At 37.7% G+C, this 16,017-nt stretch overlaps 1 protein-coding gene across 2 annotated transcripts in view; it reads right to left on the bottom strand.

The window, feature by feature from the left end:
* The window catches only part of LOC311083995 (protein NLRC3-like), a 441,701-nt gene that overhangs the window by 161,816 nt on the left and 263,868 nt on the right, over window positions 1-16,017 (bottom strand). For both annotated transcript variants that reach the window (XM_084115780.1, XM_084115781.1), the window contains one exon: window positions 15,367-15,492. In XM_084115780.1, the coding sequence (XP_083971906.1) occupies window positions 15,367-15,492 (126 nt within the window). The remainder of the gene's footprint in view (window positions 1-15,366; window positions 15,493-16,017) is intronic.

The following is a 16,017-nucleotide window of genomic DNA, read 5'->3' as shown; positions in this document are numbered from 1 at the left end:
AGCAACACCCTAGCAACCACCCAGAATACCCTAGCAACACCATAGCAACCACCCAGAACACCCTAGCAATGCCCTAGCAACTGCCTAGCAACCACCCAGAACACCCTAGCAACCGCCTAGCAACCACCCAGAACACCCTAGCAACGCCCTAGCAACCACCCAGAACACCCTAGCAACTGCCTAGCAACGCCCTAGCAACCACCCAGAGTACCCTAGCAACCGCCTAGCAACCACCCAGAACACCCTAGCAACTGCCTAGCAACGCCCTAGCAACCACCCAGAATACCCTAGCAACCGCCTAGCAACACTCTAGCAACCACCCAGAACACCCTAGCAACTGCCTAGCAACCACCCAGAACACCCTAGCAACACCCTAGCAACCACCTGAACAACACGAATAAGCCATATCTCAGCAGCAGAACATCGTACAGACATGTTTGTTGGCTCGTATGCAATCATGTACCACACTCTAACAACCGAGTGGCGAGTTTTGCCACTGCAAGCACCATTTCACATTTTCTTCAGGAAATGTACATTCTAGTTAGTGGTGCTTTTTTGAAAGCATCACTATTGTTATTGCTCATACTTATTATTAGTGGTGCTTTTTTAAAAGCATCACTATTGTTATTGCTCATACTTATTATTATTATTCTTATTTTTATTCTGGACAAAGTTTGGCGCGTAACTCGCCCCGCACCGTTTGTCTCAGACCCCTGAGTGAGGTGTCAAATCGAGCGGCTCATTGAGGAGAGGTGTGCTATGACTTTTCTAAGCGATCGGGTGTACGATGTTCACACAGCGGACGAAAAAGCGGCCAAAAAAGTCCCATTGACTTTACATTGGGAGTTCTAAAAATATTTGAATCCCAACCGACGTTTTCACACACACACCACTCCAAAGGGCCTGACACCCCTGCGTCTCTCCCTCTCTCTCTCCCTCAGAGGATTTATATTATCAAGCAGCCAATAAGTTATGGCCCAAAATCTTCATAGCCACACCCTAGCAACCAGTTTCAGCACCCTAGCAACCACTAAGAGCTCCCTAGCAACCACCCTAAACCAAAAAAAAACATTTTTTTATTTTTTAAATATTTTTTAAAGCAATTTTACTCTCGTGGCCTTGCGATATTGCTCCATGCTTGTGCCTATTCGGCCATAGGCACGAGGCCGCAGGCCGAGTGCCGTACAAAAGGCACTCGTTATTAAAGATTTTAAGAACTCTATAAAAACTCCATAGTAACCATATTTGACAACTACCAACCACCTAGTAACACCATAGCAACTAACAAAAACACCTTAGCAACCACCCTGAACACCCTAGCAACGTCTAGAAATGCTCTAGTAACCACAAAAAACTCTAGCAAGCACCCAGAACACCCTAGCAACTGCCTAGCAACCACCTAGAACACCTAGCAACTGCCTAGCAACCACCCAGAACACCTAGCAACCAACCAGAACACCCTAGCAACTGCCTAGCAATGCCCTAGTATCCACCCAAAATGCCATAGCAACTGCCTAGCAACACCATAGCAACCACCCAGAACACCCTAGCAACTGCCTAGCAACCACCAAGAATACCCTAGCAACTGCCTAGCAACCACCCAGAACACCTTAGCAACTGCCTAGCAACACCATAGCAACCACCCAGAACACCCTAGCAACCACCTGGCAACAGCATCTTGCTAAAAACATGCTGGCAACATGCTGATCAAGCTAGCATCATGCTAGCAACATGCTAATCAAGCTAGCATCATGCTAGCATTATGCTAATCATGCTAGCATTATGCTACCAACATGCTAATAAAGCTAGCATCATGCTAGCATCATGTTAATCATGCTAGCATTATGCTACCAACATGCTAATAAAGCTAACATCATGCTAACAACATGCTAATCAAGCTAACATAATGGTAGCATCATGCTAATCAAGCTAGCATAATGCTAGCAACATGCTAATCATGCTAGCATTATGCTAGCAACATGCTAAATCAAGCTAGCATCATGCTAGCAACATGCTAATCATGCTAGCAACATGCTAATCAAGCTAGCATCATGCTAGCAACATGCTAATCATGCTAGCATTAGGCTACCAACATGCTAATAAAGCTAGCATCATGCTAACAACATGCTAATCAAGCTAGCATAATGCTAGCATCATGCTAATCAAGCTAGCATCATGCTAGCAACATGCTAATCATGCTAGCATTAGGCTACCAACATGCTAATAAAGCTAGCATCATGCTAACAACATGCTAATCAAGCTAGCATAATGCTAATCAAGCTAGCATCATGCTAACAACATGCTAATAATGCTAACATTATGCTAGCAACATGCTAATCAAGCTAGCATAATGCTAGCACCAAGCTAATCATGCTAGCAACATGCTAATCATGTTAGCATCTAGCTAAAAACATGCTAGCAACATGCTAATCAAGCTAGCATCATGCTAGCAACATGCTAATCATGCTAGCATCATCCAACCAACATGCTAATCATGCTAACAACATGCTAATCCTGCTAACATCATTCTAACAACATGTTAATCATAGTAAATAATGCTGGAATATGTTAAATCGTAATAAATCATCTTAGAAACATGGTAAATCGTGGTAAATAATGCTAAAATGTGGTATATCATGGTATCACAACATGTCAATTGTGTTAGCATCTGCCCAGTTGCGAATTTTGCCACTGCAAGCACCACTTCACATTTTCTTCAGGAAATGTACATTCTAGTTATTCTTTTACTTCTTTTTATTATTCTGGACAAAAGTTTGGCGCGTAATGCGCCCCGCACCGTTTGTCACAGACCCCTGAGTGAGGCGTCAAATCGAGCGGCTCATTGAGGAGAGGTGTGCTATGACTTTTCTAAGCGATCGGGTGTACGATGTTCGCACAGCGGACGAAAAAGCGGCCAAAAAAGTCCCATTGACTTTACATTGGGAGTTCTAAAAATATTTGAATCCCAACCGACGTTTTCACACACACAGACTCCAAAGGGCCTGACACCCCTGCGTCTCTCCCTCTCTCTCTCCCTCAGAGGATTTATATTATCAAGCAGCCAATAAGTAATGGCCTAAAATCTTCATAGCCACACCCTAGCAACCAGTTTCAGCACCCTAGCAACCACTAAGAGCTCCCTAGCAACCACCCTAAACCAAAAAAAAACATTTTTTAAAATGTTTTGTATTTTTTAAAGCAATTTTACTCTCGTGGCCTTGCGATATCGCTCCATGCTTGTGCCTATTCGGCCATAGGCACGAGGCCGCAGGCCGAGTGCCGTACTGAAGGCACTCGTTATTAAAGATTTTAAGAACTCTATAAAAACTCCATAGTAACCATATTTGACAACTACCAACCACCTAGTAACACCATAGCAACTAACAAAAATACCTTAGCAACCACCCTGAACACCCTAGCAACGTCTAGAAATGCTCTAGTAACCACAAAAAACTCTAGCAACCACCCAGAACACCCTAGCAACTGCCTATCAACCACCCAGAACACCTAGCAACTGCCTAGCAACCACCCAGAACACCTAACAACTGCCTAGCAACCACCCAGAACACCCTAGCAACTGCCTAGCAATGCCCTAGCATCCACCCAGAATACCATAGCAACTGCCTAGCAACACCATAGCAACCACCCAGAACACCCTAGCAACCACCTAGCAACGCCCTAGCAACCACCAAGAATACCCTAGCAACTGCCTAGCAACCTTAGCAACTGCCTAGCAACACCATAGCAACCACCCAGAACACCCTAGCAACCACCTGGCAACAGCATCTTGCTAAAAACATGCTAGCAACATGCTAATCAAGCTAGCATCATGCTAGCAACATGCTAATCAAGCTAGCATCATGCTAGCAACATGCTAATCATGCTAGCATTATGCTAGCAACATGCTAATCATGGTAGCATCATGCTAGCAACATGCTAATCAAGCTAGCATAATGCTAGCGACATGCTAATCAAGCTAGCATCATGCTAGCAACATGCTAATCAAGCTAGCAATATGCTAATCATGTTAGCATTATGCTAATCATGCTAGCATTATGCTAGCAACATGTTAATCAAGCTAGCATCATGCTAATCTTGCTAGCATAATGCTAGCAACATGCTAATCATGTTAGCATCTAGCTAAAAACATGCTAGCAAAATGCTAATCATGCTAGCATCTTGTTAAAAGCATGCTAGCAACATGCTAATCATGCTAGCATCATCCAACCAACATGCTAATCATGCTAGCAACATGCTAATCCTGCTAGCATCATTCTAACAACATGTTAATCATAGTAAATCATGCTGGAATGTGGTAAATCGTAGTAAATCATCTTAGAAACATGGTAAATCGTGGTAAATGATAAAACGTGGTATATCATGGTATCACAACATGTTAATTGTGTTAGCATCTGCCCAGTGGCGAGTTTTGCCACTGCAAGCACCACTTCACATTTTCTTCAGGAAATGTACATTCTAGTTCTTATTATTATTATTCTGGACAAAGTTTGGCGCGTAACTCGCCCCGCACCGTTTGTCTCAGACCCATGAATGAGGTGTCAAATCGACCGGCTCATTAAGGAGAGGTGTGCTATGACTTTTATAAGCGATCGGGGGTGCGGTGTTCACCCCAGGGGCGAAAAAGCGGCCAAAAAAGTCCCATTGACTTAACATTGCGACGAACTTTGACCACACGTAGCTCTGAGCGAGGATTTCGCAGAAACGTGTGATTTGCCACATTTGAAGAGGCTGACAGGTTCTGTAAGAGCATACCTCACAATGGGGTAAAAGTTGCACCCCTGGGGGGCAGGAGATGCCCGAAGTTGCCCCATTGACTTACTATGGGGAAGGAACGTCCCGTGAAACACACATGCTTTTCCTACTATGGTAAATTGCATAGGGACTTTGTATTGAACGTAGCTCTGGATCACAGTGTCATAGAGACAAGGGGGAGGGCTCATTTTACTCAGATGACCAATCAGTCTCTCAAGATCATTGTGAAGCTATCAAGCCACGCCCTGGCAACCATTTAGAGCCCCTTAGCAACAAGTTCCATAGACTTCCATTGAAAGAGTTCAAAGAGATATCTCCAGACTGAATTGTCATAGAAACATGGGGGTGGTCTCATTTGACTCGGGGCAGCAAACAGCCAATCATGAATCACCTCAACACTTCCAAGCCCCTCCCTAGCAACCATTGTCGAGCACCTTAGCAACCAAAATCCAAAGAGGGATATCTTCCATTCTGAATGTCACAGAGGCATGGGAGTTGGTTTATATCATTCATAGTGACAAGAAGCCTTTGGAGTTTCATGATTGGCAGCTGACAAGCCACTCCATAGCAACCAAACAGAGTACCCTAGCAACCAAAATCCAAAGAGGGATATCTTCCATTCTGAATGTCGTAGAGGCATGGGAGTTGGTTTATATCATTCATACTGACAAGCAGCCTTTGGAGTTTCATGATTGGCAGCTGACAAGCCACTCCCTAGCAACCAAACAGAGTACCCTAGCAACCAAAATCCAAAGAGGGATATCTTCCATTCTGAATGTCACAGAGGCATGGGAGTTGGTTTATATCATTCATACTGACAAGAAGCCTTTGGAGTTTCATCATTGGCAGCTGCCAAACCACTCCATAGCAACCAAACAGAGTACCCTAGCAACCAAAATCCAAAGAGGCATATCTTACATTCTAAATGTCACAGAGGCATGGGAGTTAGATTATATCATTCATACTGACAAGAAGCCTTTGGAATTTCATGATTGGCAGCTGACAAGCCACTCCCAAGCAACCAAACAGAGTACCCTAGTAACCAAAATCCAAAGAGGCATATCTTCCATTCTGAATGTCGCAGAGGCATGGGAGTTGGTTTATATCATTCATAGTGACAAGAAGCCTTTGAGTTTCATGATTGGCAGCTGACAAGCCACTCCCTAGCAACCAAACAGAGTACCCTAGCAACCAAAATCCAAAGAGGGATATCTTCCATTCTGAATGTCACAGAGGCATGGGAGTTGGTTTATATCATTCATAGTGACAAGAAGCGTTTGGAATTGCATCATTGGCAGCTGCCAAGTAACTCCATAGCAACCAAACAGAGTACCCTAGCAACCAAAATCCAAAGAGGCATATCTTCCATTCTGAATGTCACAGAGGCATGGGAGTTGGATTATATCATTCATACTGACAAGAAGCCTTTGGAATTTCATCATTGACAGCTGACAAGCCACTCGCTAGCAACCAAATAGAGTACCCTAGCAACCAAAATCCAAAGAGGGATATCTTCCATTCTGTATGTCACAGAGGCATGGGAGTTGGATTATATCATTCATACTGACAAGCAGCCTTTGGAATTTCATGATTGGCAGCTGCCAAGCTACTCCCTAGCAACCAAACAGAGTACCCTAGCAACCAAAATCCAAAGAGGCATATCTTCCATTCTGAATGTCGCAGAGACATGGGAGTTGGTTTATATCATTCATAGTGACAATAAGCCTTTAGAGTTTCATGATTGGCAGCTGACAAGCCACTCGCTAGCAACCAAATAGAGTACCCTAGCAACCGTTTAGCAAAACGTATATCTCTGCATCAGAACATCGTATAGAGATGGGCGTTGGTTTATATCATTCATACTGACAAGAAGCCTTTGCAGTTTCATCATTAGCAGCTGACAAGCATCTCCATAGCAACCAAACAGAGCACCCTAGCAACCATTTTACAAGACCTACATCTCTGCATCAGAATATTGTATAGAGATGGGGGTTGGCTCATTAGTTTCAGTTGGAAAACAGTCTGTAAATATCACCATGGTAACTGTGTATTCACAGCCTAGCAACCATTAAGAGCCACCTAGCAACCATATTGAAACATATAGAAGCCATATTTCAGCTCCACAACATCGTACAGGCATGGTTGTTGGTTCGTATGCAATCATGTACAACACCCTAGCAACCGAGTGGCGAGTTTTGCCACTGCAAGCACCACTGTACATTTCCTGAAGAAAATGTGAATTCTAGTTATTCTTCTTCTTCTTTTTCTGACCGCAAATTTTGGGACACTAACTCCTCCTAGACCGTTCAAGCTACATACTCCAAACTCGGGTCAGACCTTCATACTGTTCTGACTTGGTGTGCTATATCTTTTCAGACTGATTTGACTTTCAGTTTTCTTAAAAATTAATATTAAAAACCATAAAAATCCCATAGACTTTCATTGCAGACTGTTCAAATTGAGCCAAGACTACGGTGGCCCATTAGTGTACAAGCCAAAAACTCAAATCTAAACTCCCTGAAGCCCTAGACTCAATTAAACTACCATTCTACATCTATCTATCTATCTATCTATCTATCTATCTATCTATCTTCAAACTCTATCTATCTATCTTCAAACTCTATCTATCTGTCTATCTATCTGTCTATCTATCTATCTATCTATCTATCTGTCTGTCTGTCTGTCTGTCTGTCTGTCTGTCTATCTATCTATCTATCTATCTATCTTCAAACTCTATCTATCTATCTTCAAACTCTATCTATCTATCTATCTATCTATCTATCTATCTATCTATCTATCTATCTATCTATCTATCATCTATCTATCTATCTATCTATCTATCTATCTATCTATCTGTCTGTCTGTCTGTCTGTCTGTCTGTCTGTCTGTCTATCTATCTATATATCTATCTATATATCTATCTTCAACCTCTATCTATCTATCTATCTATCTATCTATCTATCTATCTATCTATCTATCTATCTTCAACCTCTATCTATCTATCTATCTATCTTCAAACCTTTTATATCTATCTATCTATCTATCTATCTATCTATCTATCTATCTATCTATCTATCTATCATCTATCTATCTATCTATCTATCTGTCTGTCTGTCTGTCTGTCTGTCTGTCTGTCTATCTATCTATCTATATATCTATCTATATATCTATCTTCAACCTGTATCTATCTATCTATCTATCTATCATCTATCTATCTATCTATCTATCTTCAAACTTTATCTCTATCTATCTATCTATCTATCTATCTATCTATCTATCTAACTTATCTATCTTTCTTTTTCTTTTTAACTAATCTATCTATCTTTCTAACTTATCTATCTTTCTTTCTTTCTTTTTAACTAATCTATCTTTCTAACTAACTTATCTTTCTTTCTTTCTTACTAATCTATTTATCTTTCTAACTAACTAATCTATCTTTCTTTCTGAATAATCTATCTATCTTTCTAACTAACTTATCTTTCTTTCTTACTAATCTATCTATCTTTCTAACTAACTTATCTTTCTTTCTTTCTTACTAATCTATCTATCTTTCTAACTAATTTATCTTTCTTTCTTACTAATCTATCTATCTTTCTAACTAACTTATCTTTCTTTCTTACTAATCTATTTATCTATCTATCTTTCTAACTAACTTATCTTTCTTTCTTTCTTACTAATCTATCTATCTATCTTTCTAACTAACTTATCTTTCTTTCTTACTGATCTATCTATCTTTCTAACTAACTTAATCTTTCTTTCTTACTAATCTATTTATCTATCTATCTTTCTAACTAACTTATCTTTCTTTCTTTCTTACTAATCTATCTATCTATCTTTCTAACTAACTTATCTTTCTTTCTTACTGATCTATCTATCTTTCTAACTAACTTAATCTTTCTTTCTTACTAATCTATTTATCTATCTATCTTTCTAACTAACTTATCTTTCTTTCTTTCTTACTAATCTATTTATCTATCTATCTTTCTAACTAACTTATCTTTCTTTCTTTCTTACTGATCTATCTATCTTTCTAACTAACTTATCTTTCTTTCTTACTGATCTATCTATCTTTCTAACTAACTTATCTTTCTTTCTTACTGATCTATCTATCTTTCTAACTAACTTAATCTTTCTTTCTTACTAATCTATTTATCTATCTATCTTTCTAACTAACTTATCTTTCTTTCTTTCTTACTGATCTATCTATCTTTCTAACTAACTTATCTTTCTTTCTTACTGATCTATCTATCTTTCTAACTAACTTATCTTTCTTTCTTTCTGACTAATCTATCTATCTTTCTAACTAACTTAATCTTTCTTTCTTTCTTTCTAACTAATCTATCTATCTTTCTAACTAACGTATCTTTCTTTATTTCTTTCTTACTAATCTATCTATATTTCTAACTAACTAACTTATCTATCTTTCTTTCTTTCCAACTAATCCATCTTTCTTTCTAACTAATCCATCTTTCTTTCTTTATTTCTAACTAATCCATCTTTCATTTTTTCTAACTAACCAATCTTTCTTTCTAACTAATCTATCTTTTTCATTCTAACTAATCTATCTTTCTTTCTTTCTAACCTTTCTTTCTTTTTTTCTTTCTCTCTTACTAATCTACCTTTCTTTCTAACTAATGTCTTTCTTTCATTCTAACTAATCAGTCATTTCTTTCTTTCTTTCCAACTAATCCATCTTTCTTTCTAACTAATCTATCTTTCTTTTTAACTAATCCATCTTTCTTTCTTTCTTTCTTTCATTCTAACTAATCTATCTTTCTTTCTAACCTTTCTTTCTTTTTTCTTTCTCTCTTACTAATCTACCTTTCTTTCTAACTAATGTCTTTCTTTCATTCTAACTAATCAGTCATTTCTTTCTTTCTTTCCAACTAATCCATCTTTCTTTCTAACTAATCTATCTTTCTTTTTAACTAATCCATCTTTCTTTCTTTCTTTCTTTCTTTCATTCTAACTAATCTATCTTTCTTTCTAACCTTTCTTTCTTTTTTCTTTCTCTCTTACTAATCTATCTTTCTTTCTAACTAATGTCTTTCTTTCATTCTTTCCTTCTACCTAATCTTACTTTCTTTCTTTCTAGCTAATCTTTCTTTCTAGCTAATCTTTCTTTTTTCTTTTTCTTTCTTTCTAGCTAATCTTTCTTTTCTTTCTTGCTTACTTTTCTTTCTTTCTTTCTAACTAATCTTTCTTTTTTCTTCCTTTCTTACTTTTCTTTCTTCCTAACTAATCTTTATTTTTTTCTTTCTTCTTTCGTTCTAACTAATCTTTCTCTTTTTTCTTTCTTACTTTAATTTCTTTCTTACTAATCTTGCTTTTTTCTTTCTTTCTAATCTTTCTTTCTAGCTAATCTTTCTTTTTTCTTTTTCTTTCTTTCTAGCTAATCTTTCTTTTCTTTCTTGCTTACTTTTCTTTCTTTCTTTCTAACTAATCTTTCTTTTTTCTTCCTTTCTTACTTTTCTTTCTTCCTAACTAATCTTTATTTTTTTCTTTCTTCTTTCGTTCTAACTAATCTTTCTCTTTTTTCTTTCTTACTTTAATTTCTTTCTTACTAATCTTGCTTTTTTCTTTCTTTCTAACTAATCTTTCTTTCTTTCTTTCTTTATACCTAATCTTTCTTTCTAGCTAATCTTTCTTTTTTCTTTTTCTTTCTTTCTAGCTAATCTTTCTTTTCTTTCTTGCTTACTTTTCTTTCTTTCTTTCTAACTAATCTTTCTTTTTTCTTCCTTTCTTACTTTTCTTTCTTCCTAACTAATCTTTATTTTTTTCTTTCTTCTTTCGTTCTAACTAATCTTTCTCTTTTTTCTTTCTTACTTTAATTTCTTTCTTACTAATCTTGCTTTTTTCTTTCTTTCTAACTAATCTTTCTTTCTTTCTTTCTTTATACCTAATCTTTCTTTCTTTCTTTCTTTCTTTCTTTCTAACTTTTCTTTCTTTCTAACTATTCTTTCTTTCTTTCTTTCTTTCTTTCTAATCTTTTTCTTTCTTTCTTTCTTTCTTTCTTTTTTTTTTTTCTTTCTTTCTTTTTTTCTTTCTTTCTTTCTTTCTTTCTTTCTTTCTTTCTTTCTTTCTTTCTTTCTTTCTAACTAATCCACCATTCTTTCTTTCTTTTTCTTTCTTTCTTTCTTTCTTTCTTTCTTTCTTTCTTTCTTTCTTTTTCTTTCTTTCTTTCTTTCTAACTAATCCACCATTCTTTCTTTCTTTCTTTCTTTCTTTATACCTAATCTTTCTTTCTTTCTTTCTTTCTTTCTTTCTAACTAATCTTTCTTTCTTTTTTCTTTCTTTCTTTCTTTCTTTCTAACTTTTCTTTCTTTCTAACTATTCTTTCTTTCTAACTGATTTATCAATCAAAATTTAAACTACTTTAAACTTCAAACTACTTCAAACTTCTAACTACTTTAAACTTCTAACTACTTTTAACTTCTTCAAACTCTCTGGTCCGGCTTTCTCAAGCCAACTTAAAGTTTGTCCAACAAACTTTTTTTTCTAGTTATTATTATTATTATTATTATTATTTGAGTTTATAACTATAAATTAGTTCACTTAAGACAGTAATATTTTTATCATAAAATAATTTATTTAAAAAAAAAATGTAGGCCTATTTTATCCAAACCTGTAAAAGGTTAGGTTATAGCCTATGAAAATAAAGCGATTGCCAATGCAAAAAAAAATTTGCAAAAACTGAAGGCACGGTTTATAAGTCTAAGAGCGCGGATTAGAAACTCGTGGGTACGGTTTATTAATCCGTGAGCGCGATTTGTTAAACCGAGGGAACAGTTTGAGAATTCGTGAGTACGGTTTATAAACTGAGCGGACAGATTTTGCAAAACCGTCGCCACAGATTGTTTTGGGGTTTTTTCTCCCACAGTTTGACTTCCCGGGCTCCGTAATAATTCAAGTTGAGGGGATGTTTGAGCTGTTTTTTTAAGTCAGCCCAGACAGCTGAAAATATACTGCGCAAATCAATTAAACAGTGAAGTTGCCCTGCGTGAAAGGGCGAGGCTTATTCCAACGTAAAACGCTGTATAATTGTATATAGTTTTAATCAAATAAGGTTGGATTATTTCTATGTTGAGCTGCCTGTTCATGAAGCTGAAAGTGCACGTAATAAAATAATATACCATTGATGCAAACCAACAGGAATTCTTGCTTTTTCTGCTCTATTATGTTTATGTTTTATGTGGGTAGGGCCCCATATTAGTTATTTAAACGGGCCCCCAGATGCTTAAGGCCGCCCCGTGTATAACACATGCTATATTTATTTACATGGCCATAAACACCAGACGTGATAAACAATGTAATTAAACTAAACACAAATCTAAAGCAATAATACTTCCCTTACATAAACATAACAATGGCCGAATGCTACATTTGGAAAATATAAAATTAAGCATGCTTTGTCGACAGAACCAGCTGCAATCGGTAAAGAATAATTGTGTTCCATAATGACTGCAAGAAACAAGCTAACGTGTGTTGCTTGATAGATGCTACAACTACAACTTCCGCATTTGTCCAGGACTCCACGCAGTACGAGCGGAAACCGAGGGTAACACGGATATGACGCAACTGACTGGCGACTCCCAGCTCCCCCCTGCTCTGACGCCCCGTTTCCTTGGTTAAAATCGCAATTTTCTCACGATTTAAAAATAGTTGGAAACATTTGGGATATTGTAAGTAATCAACTTAACAAAATATATAACACTGGCCTTGAGATTATGGGATATTTTAATGCAAAATTCTTGCATATTGTACCTTTAACTGGCTTTTTTATTAATGCAATACAGTGAATGACCGCCGTCTGTGTCTCCCAGTGGCTTACATTATTGTCAGTTTAGTGTTCAGTGATTAATTTACACAGAAACAAAAGATAACATATATGCCTTCATCTCCGAATACATTATCTGTGTCTTAAATTTCATAATGAACGCAGATAAACTCAATGCCGACTCGTTTTCCATCAGTTCTTTTACATGAATTAGAATGTGTGCAAAGGATTGTGGGAGATTGAAGAACACGAAGGATATACTTGATGCATCCTTCAAAATGAGCTGAATTAAAGACACAAAATTAAGTCTGTCTTCAAAACATCCTTCAAACTGAGACGGCCTTCAGAGGCGCTTGATGACGTGGCAGTCGAGATATGCAGACTCACTAGGACACAGCCATGGTTTGAGAAACACCCGCAAATTATGTACAATATCCCAGAAATCAATCTGTGTCCCGTGATTTAAACACCTCTGATCTCTTAGTTTCTCTTTGTTCATAATGTTTTAGACTGTAATAATTGTACTCAGTGTTACTTACTGATCATTTCTGTCTCCAATTAAGCTCTTCAGGTCAAACTCCTGCAGTGTCCGCTCTGAGGACAACAACACAAACACTAAAGCTGACCACTGAGACAAGGAGAGTTTCACATCACGTAATCCTCCAGACCTCATATGAGGTTTAGCTTCGTTCACTAGAGAAAGATCACCCAGTTCATTCAGACAGTGAAACAGATTGATGTATTTATCTGGAGAGGGATTCTCACTGATCTTTTCTTTAATATAGTCAACTGTTCTCTTATTGTTGTGAGAGCTGTTTGCTGTCTGTGTCTTTAGTCCTTGTAAGAGACTCTGATTAGACTTCACTGACAGACCCAGAAGGAAACGAAGGAAAAGGTCCAGATGCCCATTTTTACTGTCTAAAGCCTTATCCACAGCTCTCTGATGGAGATCAGATAGTGAAACTTTGTCTCCATTAGTTGGTTTGGTAATCTGGTCAAACACATTGATGTTATTGTTGATAAAGGAGAGATGCACATATAGAGCTGCTAGATGTTCCTGAATGCTCAGATGAACAAAGCAGAAGACTTTCCCCTGATACAAGCCCAACTCCTCTCTGAAGATCTGAGTGCACAATCCTGAGTAAACTGATGCTTCTGTCTCATCAATGACACACTCGCTCAGGTCTTCCTCATAGAAGATCAGGTGGCCTTTCACAAGCTGCTGGAAAGCCAGTTTCCCTAGTTTGACAATCATGTCTTCATCTTTCACTTTCTTCTCATAGTCCTTCTCATGTTTGATGTTGGTCTGAATGAGCAGGAAGTGTGTGTACATTTGAGTGAGAGTCTTAGGAATCTCTCCTCTCTCTGCTTCACTCAACATCTTCTCTAGAACAGTGGCTGAGATCCAGCAGAACACTGGGATGTGACACATAATAAAGAGGCTCCTTGATGATGTCAGGTGTGAGATGATCCTGTGGGCCAGACTCTGATCACTGATTCTCTTCCTGAAGTATTCCTCCTTCTGTGTGTCACTGAAGCCTCGTACCTCTGTCACTCGATGGACACACTCAGAGGGGACGAGATCCGCTGCTGCTGGTCTGGAGGTGATCCAGATGAGAGACGAGGGAAGCAGATTCCCCACAATGAGGTTCGTCAGCAGCTCGTCCACTGAGGCTGATTCAGATTTATTACACAGTTTCACTTCGCTCTTAAAGTTCAGAGTCAGACGACACTCATCCAGACCATCAAAGATGAACAACACTTTATATTCATCACTGGATATTTCCATTTCTTTTGTTTCAGGGAAAAAGACATGAAGAAGATCTGAAAGACTGAGTGTTTTGTCCTTCATCAAGTTGAGCTCTCTGAAAGCGAGTGGAAATATGAGCTGGACATCCTGATTCTCTTTCTCTTCAGCCCAGTCCAGGATGAGCTTCTGAACAGAGACTGTTTTCCCAATGCCAGCGACTCCCTTTGTCAGCACAGTTCTGATGGGTTTGTCTTGTCCAGGTAAAGGTCTAAAGATGTCACTGCATTTGATCGGTGTGTCCTCTGTTGCTGCTCTCCTGGACTGTGTCTCAATCTGTCTCACCTCATGCTCATTATTGATCTCTCCACTTTCACTCTCTGTGATGTAGAGCTCTGTGTAGATCTCATTCAGGAGTGTTGGGTTTCCCTGCTTTGATATTCCCTCATACAAACACTCAAACTTCTGTCTCAGATTTGATCTCAATGTGTTGAGGACTTCAGCAGGTTTAGAGTCATTGCTGTAAGATTAAAATACCACATTATTACACAAGTTAGAGAAGTAAATAGCCATAATTTACAAAACTATTTATGGGACACAGAACATCATTAGGTTTCTGAAATGTGTTAATCATTAATCATGTGTTTGAGTGATTTGTGATGTGAATTGCAGCACCTAAAATTAAACAACAACAACAAAAAAGTCCTGCATTTTACCTGAAACCAGGATACATGCTTTCATTAAAGTCTTGTGGTTGAATCACCGGCTTGTAAACAGTTTTGTTTTTAACTGGTCTGGATAGAAGGTTTGACCTTAAATCAGAATGAAGAGGGTTAAAAATCAGACACACTGATATTGATGTAATTGTGTCATTAACTGAGTAACAAAAGCTTTTACAGTGAGTGAATGTATTAACAATACAATACATAGAGCTTTACACAAGAGCACAATGATAATCATTAATAGTGACTGAAACTAGCAAGATTGTAACTCATTAAACTGCAGTATATTAATAGCAATTTCATAAAAATCAAATACAATAAGCACATCTTTTATAGAAATGATATACCTGAGATCAGACTGTTTGTCTCCACTCTTAAAGTTCTGTGGCGGATCCATAGAGCGGTAACTCTTCATAGACACACAGCTGGACTCTGGGTTTGAGCTCTTCTGCTGGACTGAACTGGTTTCAAAACTAAGTAAAATATAAAGAATACAGACTTATAAAAGACCACATAAATGTTGTGTACTTTTGCTTTAATGTCTGTAACTGTTTTGCACTGTGTTTCAAACTTTGATTACAATTATTTTGAAAAATTAACTCACTGGTTTGCAAATGTTAAGCATGATTCAACAATTGTACCAAAGCGACTGAGTAAACTGGTAATATTAAGAATTAGGAATTCAAAACAAACCAATTGAAATCAACTATAGAATTATAGAATGATTCAACTCAGGTGAACATCAACCACGATCACATGACTCTTTTCAAAGGCACAATGGAGGACGAAGGCTCAACCGCCTAAAGAGACCAATGTTTTGCTGATCTTTAAAGATAAACCACCTTACTGTACTCTTGTAACGGTACTCTTGCTGTGAAACATCACTATTCTGACCAGACACCGTGAAGCTTTCAACAAATCTGAACCGTTATTTATCAAGCCTTTGAGAATTACTCACAAGAACACTGCTAAGAATGGACTTAAGTAGTGGTCGACCG

This window comes from Abramis brama, assembly GCF_963993115.1.
Source record: "Abramis brama genome assembly, chromosome: 5".
NCBI lineage: Eukaryota > Metazoa > Chordata > Actinopteri > Cypriniformes > Leuciscidae > Abramis > Abramis brama.
This window is presented reverse-complemented; position numbering and strand designations above follow the sequence as displayed.